This window comes from Podarcis melisellensis, assembly GCF_964234715.1.
Source record: "Podarcis melisellensis genome assembly, chromosome: 4".
Classification (NCBI taxonomy): Eukaryota; Metazoa; Chordata; class Lepidosauria; order Squamata; family Lacertidae; genus Podarcis; species Podarcis melisellensis.
In genome coordinates this window covers 41,737,700-41,751,786 of record NC_138531.1, presented here as the reverse complement: position 1 = coordinate 41,751,786, position 14,087 = coordinate 41,737,700, and the positions used below count along the sequence as shown (strand labels likewise).

Below are 14,087 nucleotides of genomic sequence, written 5' to 3'. Positions count from 1 at the left end.
TAGCTCGAATGGGATGCAGCTGTGTTGATCTATACAGTGGTACCTCGGGTTACAGATGCTTCAGGTTACAGACTCTGCTAACCCAGAAGTAGTACCTCAGGTTAAGAACTTTGCTTCAGGATGAGAACAGAAATTGTGTGGTGGCAGGGCGGCGGCAGCTAAAGTGGTACCTCAGGTTAAGAACAGTTTCAGGTTAAGAACGGACCTCCGGAATGAATTAAGTTCTTAACCCGAGGTACCACTGTATATTATATGTACAGGGTGAGTTCTTTAAAAGAGGCCCCATGGATACAGAGTACACATGTTCCACAGGGCCTCTTTTAAAAGACTCACCCTGCATATGTTATATACATGTTTATCTATGAGAATGCCATAGCCCACTCAACCACTTCAATCTGCTGAACTGGCACTGTTATAGGTCCCCCATAATACCCATTCTGTGTGGCTAATAAATTGATATTTCAGTTTCTTCACTGTACTCTTTTTAGTGCCTGCTAAAAACATTTTTATTTAGACTAGCTTACTCAGATATGTAGAATATTGTTGAGTGTTTTCATCTGTTTTTCATTCATGGTTAATTTTATTTTTTTGCATGTTTCAAATATTTATTTTTGCCCAAAAAAATTCTCTTTGTCAATCACTTTGACAATTTTTACAACCAAGCAGTGTATGTGTGTGTGTGTACTCTCTCTCTCTCTCTCTCTCTCTCTCTCTCTCTCTCTCTCTCTCTCTCTCACACACACACACACACACACACACACACACACCAGTATGTATACCCAATTAAAAAAAATCTTCTGACAGTTGAAAAGTAATGCAACTTTTAGCTTTTAATTAGAAATGCAAACAATCTTGCAAAGAACTGTTCCAATATAAACTTCTAAAGTGCAGCAGGAACCCCCAACACAGCATGTAATAAAAACAATTTAAATTGCACAATCCTGCATGCTTGAGTGGTGGTCCAAGCTGATGCCTGAGCCAGGTTGCTTCATGGAAGGGCCACCTCTGTCAGGAGTATTTAGCTTTTACCCATTCTACATTCATAGGGGAAGTTTATGCAATGATTTGTTGTTGTTTCTTAAAGAGAGCATTTGCATAGAGAGAGCCCCAGCAACTACAGTTAGCAATCCTAACACCTGAGTTTTGTCCCAACAGAAGAACAGCATCCTGTTCTCATAAGGGCCAACCAGATGCCTTTGAGAAACCAGCAATCAGGACCGGAACACAAGAGCATTCTCCCCTTCTGCTGTTTCCAGCAAATGGCATTCAGAAGCATTGGTACCTCTCATCATGGAGTCCAAGCACAGCCATCATGGTTAGTAAATGTCAAATCCTTGAATTTGGCTTATTCTTTACTCAAGATCACAAGCTGCAACATTCCCTCATAGAGGAGTTGCTCCACCCCTTGGGTCATTTTGGTTGCCCTTTTCTAACTCCTTTTTGAGGCACCCAGACCTGTACACAGTATTCAGGGCCGGATTTAGGTTTGATGAGGCCCTAAGCTACTGAAAGTAACAGGCCCTTTATATGTCCAGCTGTCCTTTGTCAACAACAAATTGTCGCTGTTTTTTTGTGCTGAACATATGCTATATGGTAATTTATGGACCTAATAGGTATCTAAAGCCATTTTGCACATAACAAATAGGAGCCTACACAACACAAAACACTGTTGCTGTATGTTGGGTTTATTTTATTTGTTTTTTATCTTATATTTTGGAAACGTACATCCAGGTTTTTTTCCTTCAAATTTTTTTTGGGCCCCCAAGAGAGCCCTAAGCTATAGTTTGTTTAGCTTATACTTAAATCCGGCACTGACAGTATTCCAAATGCAATCATATCTTATATTTGGAGGCTTTATTATCCATGGCTTTGTTTTCAATTGCTTTCCTAATGTTCTCTAGCATGGAATTTGCCTTTCTCGCAGCTGCCACTCATTAGGTCAGTACCTTCATTAAGCTATCGGCTACAGCTCCCAAGGTCTCATTCATCCAACCACCAGTTGGAATCCAGAGAAAAAAGGCAACAGGGTCTTCCCAGTAGCATTCACTGTTAAATGTACATTTTAGCTACCTTTTATTAATCTGCTTCCTAAAGTAAACAACACTAATATTGTCAATCACCTTTTGAACCACACTTTTAGACATGTGCTTAATCATACTTGTTACCCCTTGTCTGAACTGCCTTCAGATCAGCAATCTCATCTTGGCGATGAGGTGACCAGAACTGCACACAATATTCTTGATGAGGGCACATTGCTAATTGGTCTAATGGCATTATAATCCTCTCTGTGTTATGCATTGATATCCGGCTTGTTCATTGCCTGAGGCAGCATATTAAACAAGGATCTCAACACTAGTGCCCCTAATTTTAGCCTGATCTTTTCCCCTGAGTTATTAACGTATTACCTACATAATAGTGATTTCTTTGTGCTTAATTTAAATTGCACTGTGGGTTCATTCAGTCTAAGACCCACTCAGAACAGACCCACTGAAATTAATAAACACAACAGTTAAATTTCAGTGGGTCTACTCTGAGTAATACCTAGTTGAATACTACCCCGCATCCCACACACACACACACACAATTGGTATGGTACCTCTCAAATATTATTATACCATAATTGAATTGTGTTGGTTCTGTGCTAAACCTTTATTGCAGAATTATAGCTCAGTCAGTAGAACATATGACTCAATCTCAGGTTCATGGGTTTGAACCCCACATTGGGCAAACGATTGCAGGGGGTTAGAACAGATGGCCCTCATGGTTTCTTCCAATTCTAGATTATTCTATGCATTCCCTAATCTCAAAAAGTAGTATATCTCCATTTTAACCGTTCTGATGTTTTTCTTTCATCCTCAAATTGTGGTAAATGGACATTTTAGAAATTTAAGAACATAGGAAAATCTTCCCCTTACTGTGCAACCACTAAATATGTTTCGGTTTCCTCCCAACAGATTTAGGAAGGGTAGGCATGTGGAGAGGAGAAAAGTTCCATTGCACAAGCTGAAACCTTTGCACTGACAGAACCACTTAGCAGGATACCGACCAGCGAGTTTTCCTCCTCCGTTTCTCTGCGATGGCCCAATGAGACCCCTCTGTGCCCAGGAAGTATGTGTTTGCAGGGCTCTGAATTGAGCCAAGTGTATATTTGGGTGTTGAATGATTTGATAATAAAAAATAAACTTTACTGTGGAACACCTGTTGGATGTATAAATACTACATTTAGAAAGGGTAAGGGTACAAAACCAGAACTTATGCTCATAAATTCAACATCAAACAGGTAAGTGCCTGGTCACTGAAGAGTAAAAGAAATACCGTATTTTTCGCTCCATAGGACGCACTTTCCCCTCTTAAAAACTAAGGGGGAAAGTCTGTGCGTCCGAGCTTTGCGGGCTTTTCCTCAGGAGGGAGAAGGGACTGATGCAGCCAGTTAGTCCCTTCTCCCTCCTCATCGAAAAGGGTGCGCGACTCCTGTGGGCTTTTGCGGGAGGTGGGGGAATTGCCATAGCCGCGCGCAGCCTCTCCAGCCAGGAGAGACTGCCAAGGCAGCGAGTGCGATCCATCCCGTTCGCTGTCTTGGCTTCCTCTTTAGCCGCGCACAACCTCTCCAGCCGAGAGAGGCTGTGCGGGGCTATGGCTTCTTTAGCCCTGCACAGCCTCTCTCGGCTGGAGAGGCTGCGCAAGGCTAAAGAGGAAGCCAAGGCAGCGAGCGGGATGGATCGCACTTGCTGCCTTGGCTTCTTTAGCCACGCTTCTTTAGCCGCGCTGAAGAGGTTTAGCTCCTAGCTGGAGAGGTTGCGCGGCTATGGCAGAAGCCAAGACAGCCAGCGGGATGGATCGCGCTCGCTGTCTTGGCTTCTTTGCTCTTTGGGGCTGGAAACCCTGGCTTCCCCCGCAGCCCCGAGAAGCTCTGGGAGATGCAGACAGGCTGCGTCTAAAAACTAGGTGCGTCTTGTGCATCCTATAGAGCGAAAAATCCGGTACTATATTGGATACCAACTTTCTATCAACAGAACAGAGTTCACATTTATGGATCAAGTTGTTTCTGCCTCCCACTTTGCTCTGTGGGCCCATTGTTTGCCCTCCCTGGTATGGGTTGGAAAGGGTTGGAAACTGGGTGCGATAAGGGGGAGGGGAGTGCTGCAAAGTTGAAAGGAATTGCACTCTCCCTTGTGAATGGAGGATCAACATAGGATCCAACCCCTGATGTTGTCATCTACTCTATTAAATACCTCAATGAATAGTGTTACTATTGTGGAGTAGAAAGACACACTTTAAAATACCTGAACTGAGGAGGGCTGTGGGCTCCAGTGTAGATTTGCTCTCTTGCACCTTCTGGTCTAAAGGCATTGCATCTCACCTAAGATTTTAAAACAGCAACAACAAGCCAGTGAATTTATCTCTACCTAAAATCCTAAATATAGTTCTTTTATTTCTTTTATTTTAAATATTACTCAACCAGTCGTCACCAAAAGATTCCAGAGTCACATACATAAACAGTTGTGGGCTCCAAACATTTTTTCCCATCACTTTATTTTTACATGGAAGATTTTTCTGTTCTGTAAGTTCATAAATTGCAATGCATGGATGCCAACTGTAAATGCAACCTTGGCTATTTAGCTTTGTTTACTAAATACAAGTAAAATAAACATGCTAAATTAGATCACTCTAGGACACCAAGAAATGTTCAAATGCTAACTGAAAAATTTCCCATGCACAGTTAAGGAATTTCCCTACTCATTTTTTCCCCACGAAACACACATTACTGGTACAAAAATATGAATAAAACTATTCACGTGCCATCAATACAATGTAAATAAACCAATCAACGTAGAGAACAAGGCAAGAGGCAATCAAAACACCAAAAATTAAAAAGCGTTTTAATCAATCTGTTTACAACTGGTATTGTAGAACCAGACAACTGTGAACAGTGTCAGCTAAAATATTCAAGAGCAGCCTTGTACACACTTATAATGCCCATGTAACTGTACAAGAGGGTTGAACTTCCTGTGAGTGAGGACAGAGTCATGGGGCAGAGCTGCCTCATGAGCCTGCTGGAAGCAACATCACTGCCACTTAACTGGGAGCAGGGAGAGGCGTGGAAGTGCACAGGTGGGAGCATCAAATTGGCTCTACCACAATCAGGAAGCCATGAACAAGCTGTCATGGTTCCAGGTCACATTTGGACCAAAACAAACCATGATCCTCCGTTTTGGCTTAACGCTAAGCCAGGGTTCTGTTACTCTCACAGGAGGAACAAAGCAAGAGCCATGGTAGGCCCATCAATTACGGTTTACTATGAAGTGCAAAAGCAGCCGATCTCTGAGTAGGTATGATTTGTGCTTATAAAGGAGAAAGTGGGAAGTGAGAGAAAGAGAAGGAAAAGAGATGGCAGCTTGCTCCCCCCAGATCTACACTCCAAGAAAAGCTGTGAATTAAGAAAGTTCTTTTTGTAATCAAGCAGAATTGTCTATTCACCACTAAGCGAGCAGCTAAATACACCCATCCATTCTGAAAGGGCATCTTGTACTACTCACATGAGCGTAACTTAGAAAGAAGAGCTGATTGTGGGTGAAGTCAATGCCTGGTAATAGGGCCTCTTCCTCTCCTTGTCTCTTTTCTTTGATCCACTTCCTATAGGCCTGATGAGAAGCACAATGAACACATTTAACTAGGTGCAAATTTCATCAACCCTTGTTACTCAATGTGGGGAGAGTGTGTGTGTGTGTGTGTGAGAGAGAGAGAGAGAGAGAGAGAGAGAGCGCTTAGAAGCAAAAAGAGCTGCCTACCCTGAAAGCCTCTCGCAAACCTCCATTATCTGCAATGTTTTCTGACAATGTCCTCTTTCCTTTGACCTGGTAGAATGAAAGAATATCAAGAATTCAAATTGTTTATATTTGTAAATTGCTTAGAAGTCACTTTGGAAATTAAGAGGTGCATAAAATAAAATAATAATAATTTTCAAAATAATTATACTCTACTCCATAGCTTAGTCCCCATAGCCAACTGGTTTCCATGATATTGTAAAAGATAGTATATATTATCATCCATCACTGTTCTTGCACTTACATTCAAGCCCGCTTTCTTCCAATAATAGTTGTTGTACTGATTGATCATACATTTTGTTTTCTCTTTAAATTGCTCTTCAGAGTCCAAAGACCACCAGGGATCCAAATTTCCATTTTTGTCATATTTGCGACCTGCAATTTTTTTCAGAAATGAATTTTTTTAATATACAATTAACGTGAACATGAGGATTAAGCAAATAAAACCAGACACATTTCTTAAACCACATGTTTGCTTATATGAATCTACTATTACAGAGATTGGTAAAACTACCCATTTCTTGCTCTTGTGGACATTTCCCCCCAGGGAAGGGTATAACATTATGAGTTACATTCACTTAAAAGACTCCAGCTAAGGAAGAAATTTGGGGTACTCAGTGTTTCTTTGGCAAAAAGATAAAATAAACAAGATGCTGGGACTCTTGATAAAAGTGTCATTGGTATCAACATAAAATGGCTGCCATGGGCAGCAAAAAGAAAGAGGTACTCTGTATCACTGAGTACTGTCACAGACACAAAAAAGCATTGGACATATTCTTCCCAATTTGCATTATAAAGCGTTTTATTCCACCACCACCCTTAGGCTTCTTCAGAGAATCTACAAAAAAACTTCAGAAGTTTTCAAGCTTTCTCCCCAAAAAATAAAAAGAAACGAGACAAGGGGAGATTGCCCTCAGCCTTCCCTGACAAAGTTACCCTTTGAAGGGGCTTGACAACTGATGGCAGTGACAGCTTGGCAAGGTCTCCTTGCACCACCATACAAATCCTCACGATACATTTGAAACATAACTTCTCCCAAAGAATCCTGGGGACTACAGTTTCCCTCCATTACAGAGTTACCAATGCCAGCCTCTTTAACAATATACAGTACATAAGTGTCAACTTTCAGATTTGAAAATAAGGGATCAGCAGCCTCGAAAATAAGGGCTCAGCAGCCTCACCTGAGTCTAGGGGATATCTAACAATCCGGGATAGCAGCGGGAAGCAGCAGGAAACAGTGCTGGAATAAGGGAATTTCCCGCAAAAAAAAGGGGTAGGTTGACAGCTATGATACAGTACCCAGGATCCTCTGTGGTACGTCATGTACATTGGGTGTGCTTTAAATGTATGTCAGTGGATCTGTCAGTAGTTATCTTTTCTAGTCAATAAATAAGCCATCTGTTTGAGTACTCACCGTTATTATCAAATCCATGGGTAAACTCATGCCCAACAATTACTCCAATAGCACCATAGCTTAAAGACCTGTAGAAGAAAGGAGAGCTTTCCTTCGATATGTACACACTCACATAAATTTCGTAAGACTGTACTGTGCAACAGAATGCAGTTATTTGGGCATCAAGAATTTAAAAACAAAGGCATTTTGTCCAAAAGACAGAGGGAAAGAGAAAAAGAAAAATGCTGTTTAATGCAGGGGTGATGAACATTTTTAAAGGCAAGGAGTACATTCCTTCATGGAGAACATTTCAGGGGGGCTGTGTGCCAGAGGCAGACATGAGCAGAGCAACAGGTGCGTCTCTTGATAAAGTAGGCTACATTCCTGCTCTGCAAAAGTCAGAGATTTTCTATACACAGAAGCCCAAACATTCCTCCATGCAGGCAAGCGAGAGCATTTTCGCAGTTCAAGGACACATTTTAGCCAGATAATCATTTATAAACACACAAATTATTTATAGTCTAGCCAACCAATAAAAATATGTTGGTTATGCCTAATGAGCACTTTTGTATTGATTTGTTTGTTATTCTTGCTTATTTCTAGGGTACCAACCACAGCTAGTGCTCTGTATGTAACACTAAAAAAACAAAACAATAGAGGCCTTGCCCTCTGGTTTACAACTTAGTCTAGATACACAAAGGGGAAGAAGAGAGGAGTAGAAAGGGAGGTGTTCAAGATCAGTGAAATGCCAGTGCTAAGAGATGAGTTTCTATCAGTGTTTAAATACACCAACGGTAGAAGCCAGATGGATGCCATGAGATAAAGAATTGCAATGGCAGGTAGCAGCAGGGGAGAATGGATGAAGTCCTGGAACGACAGATATAATTAGGGGGGGTTATTAAGGGTCAATGTACCAAAGGAGCGATGAAAGAAGCGGGGTGGGGGGGAGCACAGACAGATAAAAGAGCCTAGAGAGATGTGGAAAGAATGAAGTCATTTTGTAGGCAACTGAAGACGTTTAAATAGAATACAAGAAGGAAAAGGAAGCTAAGAAATAAAGCAGGATTTCTTGGTCCTATGCCTATCTTTAGAAGAGAACAATAGAAATAGTATTTTAATCCAGATTGGCATTTACAAAACAAAATTAATTCAACTGGCTTTTTAATTTCAGCTGCTCTACAGAAACTTGAAGCATTTCTTAGTTAGCTGAGGCAACATAATAAATAGTCAGTTAATAATATAAACGAGTTAGTAGGGAAGCTGTGACCCTCTAGATCAGTGTTTCCCAACCTTGGGCCTCCAGCTGTTTTTGGACTACAATTCCCATCATCCCTGGCCACTGGTCTTGCTAGTCAGGGGTGATGGGAGTTGTAGTTCAAAAACAGCTGGAGGCCCAAGGTTGGGAAACACTGCTCTAGATGTTGTTGCACTCAACTCTTAGCATACTCAGCCAGCATGGCCAATGGTCCAGGAAAATCGGAATTGTAGTCCAACACCACCTAGAAAACCACAAGTCCCCCACCCAAATATACAGACGTTGTTTTAGAAGAGGAGGCTGAGATTTCAAAAGCATCTCTCACAAGATTTAGCAATCCAAAACATGCCTTCTGAGTAATGTCTAAAACCTGAAGTCTGATTTCATTTTAACCCTACTTTTTTCTTTTGTTATGCCCTCCATGAAACATGGCTGGCATGTAATAAAATGCTTCATACTGATATGTGTTTTTTTTCCTATCAGTGCAAAATTCCATTATAGGCCTGAGGTTAAAATTATACATTCTGTGACATGTTTATTATTTTATATTGCATCGTAGACAGGTGTGGCATAAGATATGGAATACAATCTTAAGAGTTAGACTGTTCAAGTTTTGATAATATCAAGCAGTGTGCCTAGAATATAAAACCAACCCAGATCTCAGCATCTTTCTTTGTGACTGAGAAATATTGGAACAACGGCACAATACCCACTGCATGATCTGTATGAGAAACGCCGTTGTGCTCATGTCCTGCTTGTGAGTTTCACATGGATCCTGGACTTGGGCAGTGTATACACTAACCCATTAGTAGCAGAACATTGGAGTTTCTCCTCAGTCTAGAATTGCTAATGCTTGTCCTCAAAATGGTGTTCTCAATTCAGATTGATTCTAGATCCTGCTGCCCACAAGAGAGGGTGTGGTTACTTGATGCGTATTTGCAAGTGATGATTGCCATCTAAGTATACACCCACCAACAACATCACTGGGCATGTGTGGGTGAATCTTCCATTACTGGGACTACCTGCATCTGTTTTCAAATGGACACACTGCTGCGTTATGCACAATGAATCTGCTATGAGCTTTTCTTTTCAGAATGAAATGGGTTTCTCAAGAAGGGTTTTTCAGTGGCAAAAAAAGAATCAAGAGATCTCGACTGTGTGCAGCAAAAATAGTCTCCATCTGGGCAAAAGATTCCTGCATTGCAGGAGGTTGTGCTAGATGGTCCCTTCCAACTCTAGAATAATTCCCAGAGGGATTGATTGTAAAACCACCCTGGGAACTGTAGCTTCTGGGAGGAGAATAGGAGTCTCCTAACAACTCTCTGCACCCTTAACAAACCACAGCTCCCAGAACTCTTTGGGGGAAGCCATGACTGTTTAAAGTGGCATCATGGCGCCTTCAAAAATAAATGGTGTGAGTGTAGCCTTTATGTGCATAGAAACCCCTGACTTTTGCATGGCTGGAATGTAGCCCACTGTACAAAAGTAAGAGTCGCTTCCCTTGCTCCTCACACTTTTGCCTCTGGCCTTCCTCACTACTTTCATGTGGCTGGTGAGGGAACATAGTCGTCAGGCAGTCATAGGTTCTGACCCCTGCAGTACAACAAAAACTACACATATCTCCTGATTTTCCAACTTTCTCAAGAATTTCTAATATACCGATTTCATTTAGCAAATTATTTGCCAGTTCATTTCCCTTTAAGTTCCTTTTATTTATTTTTTCATACCTATACATACATCATTTTAGTTTTAAGACTTTGCTTTTACCTGGGATATTCTTTTCCCCAAAAGAATGGCTTCTGGAGCTCTCCTGCTGGGAATCCTATGATTTAAAAAAGAGAGAGGCGTAGTAAATTCAGGCCAACTGAGTTCTGAAGCCAGGGCTTTTCTAAGTCTTTTCAGATACTTCCCACCCTTGAGATCAGTGGAGTTAATCAGATGGTTAACATGACCATATATGAATCAGGAACACTGCATTGGCTTACAAATGGACCAGATGCTAAGGCCAGGCAGGCAAAATTTAAAACACATTTAATAAAAGCATTAGCTAATTTTTTAGTTTTTTCACCCCTTTTTTTGTAAAATGGATAGCAGTTTAAAAAAAACAGCAGAGCTAATGCTTAAGTGAGTGGGTTTTTGAGTAACACAGAGAAGCAGTGGTGGCACCATTATATCTGTGGGATGACTTGTAGCTGGTTTTCCTTCAGAACAAAAATTAAGCCTCCTTTTTGAAAAGAGTGATCACGTAATGTATAGTCTGCTCCTGATATAAAGAGCTTGCGGTTGCTGATTAAAAGGAATATTGAACTCTTCTAATCTCCCACCTGTCAAAGACAGCAAACTAATTGATCGATTAAATATATTTATATACTACCCTTTATCAGTTTACAGAATGGAAGTATCAATAAGTAATAAAACCGTGCAAGAAAAGCAACCTGCAGATAAAAACAGAGCCATCAGCAAGCTTTTAAAATGTGTAAAAGACTTCAAAGCCCCAGACGTGTTACATTAACCCTTCAAGAAAATCACAACTGCTCAGAGTGTTCTCATCCCCTTCGGATGTCAGAGGATGGGGCTTAAAGCCACGTTTGGACCTAAGAATAATCATTCCTATAATCTGCTTTCTTTTGTATACCGTATTTTTCGGCCCATAGGGCGCACCAGCCCATAGGGCGCACCAGCCCATAGGGCGCACCTAGTTTTTTGGGGGGGAAATAAAGAAAAAAATTATTTCCCCCCCAGGCGCGGGGCTGGGGCGGGGGAAGCCCGAGCTTCCCCTGACCCCAGCCCCCAGAACAGGCAGCTCTCCACAAGCCCTGGGAGAGCTGAGGGAAGCCCAAAGCCTGGGGGGCGCTGAGCTCAGCGTGCCCCCAGGCTTCGGGGTGCAGGCAGCTCTCCCACGGCTTTGCGGATAGCTTCCTGAAGCCAGGAGAGTGAGAGGGGTCGGTGCACACCGACCCCTCTCGCTCTCCAGGCTTCAGCGAAAGCCTGCATTCGCCCCATAGGACGCACACACATTTCCCCTTCATTTTTGGAGGGGAAAAGTGCGTCCTATAGGGCAAAAATACGGTATTTGCTGCTTCTTTTACAACTATGCAATTTCCCCCTGTTTCATCCATCCTCCTCTTGTCTTCCTGCTCCATCTTTCTCTGTTGTTTATATAGAGCAGGAACAATCCTTCCCATCCTTTTCTTCCCCTGGACTCCTTCCAGCCAGTTATCATGAGCAGGAAGCCAAACTGCTTTGTCGCTCTCAGATGCATCACAGCTTCCACAGTTGAAGGTGGCCAAGCACTCCCACCTATCATCTCTCAGGAAAGGAAATGGGCAAATACTTCTGCTTTAGGTGACACCTGAGGCAGTTCTCCTTGGTGGTGAGCTTTAAAGGGCAGCAGACTAAAGAGCAGAGGAAACTGAGTTACTGGTGTCCTAATAAGTGATCAATAGCAGCAGAGAGCATAACCTAAACAGTCTCTACTTGCCATATCTGGTTCCTTATTACAGGCTTTCAATGTCATGTCATATATGATATGCATCCATGGAAGGATTCTACATAATTTGACTTCACATTTAGTTCAATAAAGGTATTGCTTTGGTTTCATCTTCTATTTTTTTATTTATTGCTGCTAATACACCACAAAAAATCCATTGAAACAAAACACCATGCTGCAAGTGAGCCAGGCAATGATTCACTTGCCTAAATGGGTTAGACGGTGGGCATTGCACATCCACACACAGTTTGCGAAGTGTCCCTGTGATTGATTCATTGTGTTCTTAACTTTCAGGTCAATGGATTTCCTAGACTTCAGGATTGGGTGTGAACTGGGCACATGAAGAGGAAATCGTATGACTGCTTTGCCATATGCCAAACTCTGTACAGACCCTGTTAAGAAGTCTGCAGGATCTCATATTACTTGGTTTTTGCTTTCAGCAAATGTTAGCAGAGGAAACCCATGCCTTAAAAGTACTCTCTTTAAGGGATAGAACAAAAACACCCCCTATAACTTGCAGTCTACAGCTTACAGGGGTTAGCAAACTTTTTCAGGAGGGGGCCGGTCCACTGTCCCTCAGACCTTGTGGGGGGCCGGATTATACTTTGAAAAGAAAGAAAATGAACTAATTCCCCACAAATAACCCAGAGGCGCATTTTAAATAAAAGCACACATTCTACTCATGTAAAAACATGCTGATTCCCAGACCATCTGCAGGCCAGATTTGGAAGGCAATTGGGCCAGATCCGGCCCACAGGCCTTAGTTTGCCTACACATGGCTTAGGGCTAAGAGTTAGCATTGTTAGAGATGATTGTTTCAATGCACACACATTTGCTTTTCAAAGAGCCCAGCTAGCCTTGCCTCCATAATCCCCTTAAGAAGAGAAAAAATCCTCACCAGGAAGCGATTCATTTATTAATCTGATGGAGCCATTTCTAAAAATTGATGGAACATTGGGACGGGAGGCTTTCAGCACTTTCCTTACAGCATCATTTCAAGGGATACACTAAATGTAACTCATGTCGAGTGAAGCAACAAGCAGCATGTTCCTTTGGCCTGCCCATCTGCTATCTGCCGGCTGCTGTTTCCCTGCTGCCTTTGCCACCTGTTTTGGCACTGATGTATGAGACAGGCAAATTGCAGAAACTTATATTCTGGGGATCGCAGTATCTCTAATGGTCTATGGTTGTTTGGAACTTGTCAAATAAGCTGATTTCTATGCTGTAAAAACAATTTAATTATACTAGTGTGGAGAGCAAGGCTTCCTTGATTTATTTATTTTTAAACCATAGCCTATCTGGAAGTGTGAATTTTTATTTCTGCCATGTGTGCTGTTCAGTATCTCAGCTTCATAGCACACAACCATTCTAACTAAATACATATTTTTTACCCAGTAGAATAACTATATATATATTAAGGTCTAGGCAGTGTGGGTTTCATTTTAACGAGTTTTCTCTCACAGCTCTGTGGAGGGTTTTAGAGAGTGTCGCCATCACATCATCTGTTAGTGGTAAGCTAAGGATCCATAATTGCTGCTTTGATGTTGGACTTCCAATATTATTATTATTATTTATTAAATTTATATGCCACCCTTCATCTAAAGAGTACAGAGTGGTTTATAGTATGAAAACACAAAGTACATAATATGCAATATCTAGGGCAGAATGAGATGGAGTTTGAAGGCATCCCCTTCAATCCATTCTGAAAACTGCCTGGAGTAAACCCACTTTTACACAACCAGAATCTCAGTTACAACTGGAAAATCATAACCCACGTTTTTATATTATTATTAATCATCATAATCATTTATAAAGTGTCATTTGGGAAAGAGCCAGGGCAGCGGGGGCAAGCTGATAAGCACAAACCATGCCAGAAACTGTGAGCTCTGCATTGCACATCATGCATGCTCTGCTGATTTTTTCCATTAAAAATCTTCTCTTTTTTACTAATTAGTGACTATTTTTCAGCAAAGCTACATGTTAGATGTTTTCCGCAGAGTCTGTGCTTGCCACCAGTAGGCGTCTGAATGTTGCCTCTGCACACTCTGCTGATTTCATTAATAGTAAATAGATTACTCCATTATGGAAAGGTACCATTTAAAAATGGAAAGGGCATATAGTAAA

General features: G+C 41.6%; 2 protein-coding genes across 6 annotated transcripts in view; one reads left to right on the top strand and one right to left on the bottom strand.

Moving 5' to 3' along the window:
* PHEX (phosphate regulating endopeptidase X-linked) overlaps positions 1-14,087 on the bottom strand; it is a gene marked incomplete at its 5' end in the record, with an annotated part of 98,583 nt that overhangs the window by 1,031 nt on the left and 83,465 nt on the right. For both annotated transcript variants that reach the window (XM_081909175.1, XM_081909176.1), the window contains 6 exons: positions 4,284-4,360; positions 5,538-5,642; positions 5,790-5,855; positions 6,070-6,200; positions 7,240-7,307; positions 10,241-10,295. In XM_081909175.1, coding sequence (XP_081765301.1) covers positions 4,284-4,360; positions 5,538-5,642; positions 5,790-5,855; positions 6,070-6,200; positions 7,240-7,307; positions 10,241-10,295 — 502 coding nt within the window. The remainder of the gene's footprint in view (positions 1-4,283; positions 4,361-5,537; positions 5,643-5,789; positions 5,856-6,069; positions 6,201-7,239; positions 7,308-10,240; positions 10,296-14,087) is intronic.
* LOC309368869 (uncharacterized protein) overlaps positions 1-14,087 on the top strand; it is a 269,378-nt gene that overhangs the window by 212,722 nt on the left and 42,569 nt on the right. For 3 of the 4 annotated variants that reach the window (XR_014167927.1, XR_014167928.1, XM_081909230.1), the window contains one exon: positions 1,156-1,315. Coding sequence is in view for 2 of the 4 variants with exons in the window: in XM_081909230.1 (XP_081765356.1) it covers positions 1,156-1,315 (160 nt within the window). In the remaining 2 variants the exon portion in view is untranslated. Of the gene's footprint in view, positions 1-1,155; positions 1,426-14,087 lie in introns of those variants that run through there. The other variant, XM_081909229.1, reaches the window with a different exon arrangement.